Source organism: Microchirus variegatus (assembly GCF_963457635.1).
Source record: "Microchirus variegatus genome assembly, chromosome: 6".
Classification (NCBI taxonomy): domain Eukaryota; kingdom Metazoa; phylum Chordata; class Actinopteri; order Pleuronectiformes; family Soleidae; genus Microchirus; species Microchirus variegatus.
In genome coordinates, this window is record NC_139807.1 from 17,749,160 (window position 1) to 17,754,065 (window position 4,906).

The following is a 4,906-nucleotide window of genomic DNA, read 5'->3' on the forward strand; positions in this document are numbered from 1 at the left end:
CAATCTGCTTCTGTCAGATTTCCTTCCTTCCGTCTGAAGTGTTTGCTCATGGTGAGAGTTCCTCTTCCTCTCTATAACATTGTCAAGTCTCAACGTATGTCATGATTTAGTGCTATTGATTTGATTTGATTAAATAAATGGTGTGGAGTTCCAGGTATAAGGAGTCTAATAAAGCATCATATACATATAGATAGTTAGATCCTGTGTGTTTTTTTCCCTTTTCCTTCTTCTTCCTGAGTTAGTGGCGTGTCCCTTTAAAGAGGACACCCCACAGAGCACTTAGAGCCTCCTCAGCATTATGTCATGATAATGACACGCATAATTGTCACTGGCAGCAGCTTCATGACGTCAGATGAGGATAAATGCACTTTTTATTCACAAGTAAAAATGTTCACAGCAAACATTCAAAACACAACCACTGCTTTGTTCTTTTTGTTCTATGTTTCTCTGCTCTTGTGAGGACCTGCATCACTTTCACATGTTCCTCCACATCAGTCTGGCTGATGATGTACATTATTAAGTAGATGATGAAGCCTATAAGTAAATATCAGAACTGGATGTAAAGTAAAATCCACTGATGCTGCTGAATGTAACCTACAGTTGATCTTATATGTTAGGGTGTTGGAAGAGGAGGAGAAGAGGGGACTGTTAAAGCATAAAGTCACTGATTGTCACTGCTGCTGCTGCTGCTTCAGCTCCAGGGCGGCTATGTGTTGCATGCCTCAGCGGGGAAAATGTCTTCATAAGCGGGCGGCAGTTCACTGGGGAGCGGGAAAGAGAACGGGAAGCAGTGGTTGAGCTCCGGGTCCGCGGGTGCGTAACCGGGCAGCTCTATGGACGGGTGTCCCGCGCACTGCACTTCTGCACCTGTCTCGTCAAACACACTAAAAACACCCAGGTTGATGTAAGACACCGGCTGAAAATCCGCCGAGGAGCAGTCCCGCTCCTCACTGAAGAGGATCTGCCTCTGCCTCTGACACTGTCTGCTCCTGGAGAACTGCGCTGCCTTGTACCGTTTGATGGTCAGCAGGTTGATGAGCCCGAGCAGACACTCCAGCGTGCTGAGGACCGTGGAGATGACCAGACTGCGCTGGTACTCCCTCAGCTGCTCGCAGGCAGGGTTCACAAACACAGAGTGGAAGCAGTAATGGGAATATTTCCTTTCCACCAGAGACGCCGTGTCCCCGTCCACCACCGCGCCCGAGAAGGCGGTGAGGACTCCCAGCAAGAAGACCACAACCCCCAGGAGAAAGAAATTCCTGCAGCCGGGTCTGTCCACGCAACAGATCAGCGCGGAGCCCAGCAGCACCTGCCCGACTCCCACAAGTAGCCCGGAGTAAAAAGCCCCGGCCGCGGTGCCGAGGTGGAAATGCGCCTTCACCGTAGATCCCAGCGAGACGCATCTTAATCCAACCACAACTTCGCTCAGGGCGCACACGAAGAGGAGGGTGCTGGAGAGGACGGTGCACAGTCCTTTCCCACTCAACTTCATTATATTCCACCTCTGCCGCTCTCGAGCTCTCTCCCCGCTTCTTCATCCTCCCTCGTCCTCTCCTTCGTCTCCCCGGGAAGCGCTCTCACACTGGGGCATCATCTGCCGCTGACTCCTCCGGCTCAGAGCGGCCGATCCTCGCCGCTGTGGCGTCTCTCTCGCATCCCCGCCGCTTTACAGGAATATATAAATAATTAATGGAAAGAACGCGCTCCTTTTTTTTTTTTTGGCTCTTATCGATAATCCATACAGGCCACACAAACAATGATCACTTCAGCCCCACATCACCTAACCGCCCATCAGTCTGGAAGCACTCTCCTGACCAAAAGTTATTCTGCTCTCCTCCTGATGACAGAGAGCCTCATCCATCTGCAGTCCGCCGAGCTGAATACTGTGGCAGCAGAGGAGGAGGAGGAGGAGGCGGCTGCTTCTGCCCGAGATGCTTAAGTGTCCTGTGGACCAATGGCCACTGAACCACAAGCCCTCAAATCCACGCATCATTCAGATACTTCACATGGGTCCCATTGAGAGTTTATGGGGATGTGGTGTTAAATGGAAACGACTTTTGGTTGTTGATCGAGAAAAAACTACCTAAAAAAAATCACTGCCATTCAGGTTCATTCATTTCTTTACACTTAACCTCCAGTTTAGGCTGATGGACTGTCTCCCTGCAAACTTAAAGCTGCAGTAGGCAAAATCACTGGGAAAACAGTGAATTGCTGGGATTCAGCCACAGGTTTTTAAAACACTCACACTCTGTGCTGAGCTCCTCACATTAGATGTGAGTAAACACACACTCGAGGTCAAAGCAATCACTCAATCTCAAACTCTCTGTCAACATTTTTCTATTACATTAATTGTACAACTCTTTTTTTAACTCTATACTTTAGTTTCCTTTGCTGCAAGTGCCGGAGTAGACCAAAGGGACCTGTATGCAGAGCAGTTGTAGTGAAACAGCCAATAAGAGCACACGTTTTCTCTCCAAACTGTCTTACGATTGGCCAAATCCTCCTGAAACAGGACCAAGTGACAGACGGAAGCAGCAGCACCGAGATCCTCCCAGTGGCATTGGCAGGTAGTGGCACCTCACTGGCAGTCCGTGACAGCCTGTGACAACTTCTGGCCTTTCCGTGGCATTTCCTGACACCCGCTCGGTGTTCAGAAATGCCTCCCTTGACTCGTTGCCAATAAAGGCGGGGCCACATTTGTTGTTACGACAGTCACTTCCACCATGGATCATGATGAATACAAAATAAAAGTATTAGGGAAAAATCAACTACTTGTTTACTTATTTTAGTGTACAAAGTTTTGCATGATTTCTGTTGTTTTGTACTTCTTAATATTTTCTAAATATACATTAATATCTGTTCCATAGCATAAATGTGAATGTAAAATAGTGTACATATTGTACTATTCTCATTCTTATATTTAATATGTCCCTGTGTTTATATTATTCTTATCGTTTGTTACCTTAAAACATTTCTCAAATTTTGGACGACATAGTATGGGATGACGTTTTTGTCAAATTTTGGACCAAAAGTTTTTTGTTTGTTTTTTAAAGTCAAATTTGGACGACATCGTATAGTATGACGTTACGACATAATATTCTATGACGTTTTTGTCACATTTTGGAGCAAAAGTCTTTGTTTTTTTTAAAAAAGTCAAATTCTGCACGACATAGTATAGCATGACGTTACGACATAATAAAGTATGACGTTTTTGTCACATTTTGGAGCAAAAGTCTTTGTTTTTTAAAAAAAGTCAAATTCTGCACGACATAGTATAGTATGACGTTACGACATAATGACGTTTTTGTCACATTTTGGACCAAAATTTTAAAAAAAAAAAAATCCAATTCTGGACGACATAGTATAGTATGACGTTTTTGTCCATTTTTGGACCAAACTGAATTTTTCAGTATGATGTTTTTGTCATCACTCTAAATTGACCGTAGGTGTGAGAGTGTGAGTGAATGGTTGTTTGTCTCTATGTGGCCCTGCAATGGACTGGCGAACTGTCCAGGGTGTACCCCCTGATCGCCCAATGTCAGCTGAGATAGGCACAGCACCCTCCGCGACCCTCTGGTGGAGGATAAATCGGTAGATAATGGATGGATGGATGTTTTTGTCAAATTTTGGACCAAACAAAATTTTTCAAAAAAATTGTCAAATTTTGGACGACATAATATAGTATTACGTTTTTGTCAAACTTTGGATCAAATTGTTTTTTTTCAAAGCATTTCTCAAATTTTGGACGACAGTTTAGTATGACGTTTTTGTCAAATTTTAGACCAAAAGTTTTTGGGGTTTTTTGACGTCAAATTCTGGACGACATAGTATAGTATGACGTTTTTGTCAAATTTTGGATGACATAGTATAGTATGACACTCTTGTCAAATTTTGGACAAAAATAAATTTCATAAAAAGTGTCGAATTTTGGACAACATAGTATATAGTATGACGTTTTGTCAAATTTTGGACGAAACTAAATTTTTCAAAATAAATGGTCAAATTTTGGACCACATCGTATAGTGTGACGTTTTCGTCAAATTTTGGACCAAAACTTTGAGACGTTCGGATTTTATTTAACATTTAAGACTACATACTTCAGTATGACTTTTTTGTCAACTGTTGGAAATAAAGTATAGTATGACGTTTTTGTCAAATTTTGGACCAAAATAAATGTTTAAAAAAAAAAAAACATTTTGGAAGACATAGTATAGTATGACGTTTTTGTCAAATTTTGGACGATATAGTATAGTATGACATTCTTGTCAAATTTTGGACCAAAATAAATTTCATAAAAATTGTCAAATTTTGGACGACATAGTATAGTATGACATTCTTGTCAAATTTTAGACCAAAATAAATTTCATAAAGATTTTCAAATTTTGGACGACATAGTATAGTATGGCGTTTTTGTCAAATTTTAGACAACATAGTATAGTATGACGTTTTTGTCAAATTTTGGACCAAAACATTTTTTCAAATTTTGGACAACATACTATACTGTGTATGACTTTTTTGTGCAGTTCCTGACAACCTACTGAATTATGGCTGGGGTTCCCAAGATGGAAATTGAACTTACAATCCCTGGGTTAAGAGGCCAGTGACTTACCCATCAGGCCATCAGGGTTACATAACACATTGAGACGTTCGGTTTTTATTTATCATTTTGGACTACATACTTCAGTTTGACTTTTTTGTCAAATTTTGGACCAAAATAAATGTTTCAAAAAAATTATCAAATTTTGGACAACATAGTATAGTACGACATTTTTGTCAAATTTTGGACGACATAGTATAGTACGACGTTTTTGTCAAATTTTGGACGACATAGTATAGTATGACATTTTTGTCAAATTTTGGACGACATAGTATAGTATGACGTTTTTGTCAAATGTTGGAAGAAACT

The 4,906-nt window shown here is 41.4% G+C and overlaps 1 protein-coding gene across 1 annotated transcript; it reads right to left on the reverse strand.

Annotated features, from left to right (window-relative positions):
* Window positions 1-706: 706 nt before the first annotated feature.
* On the reverse strand, window positions 707-1,492 carry tmem271 (transmembrane protein 271; the record flags this gene model as incomplete). Its single annotated transcript, XM_083891220.1, has 1 exon — window positions 707-1,492. The coding sequence occupies one exon, from the start codon at window positions 1,490-1,492 to the stop codon at window positions 707-709; it is 786 nt and encodes a 261-aa protein (XP_083747346.1).
* Window positions 1,493-4,906: the final 3,414 nt, after the last annotated feature.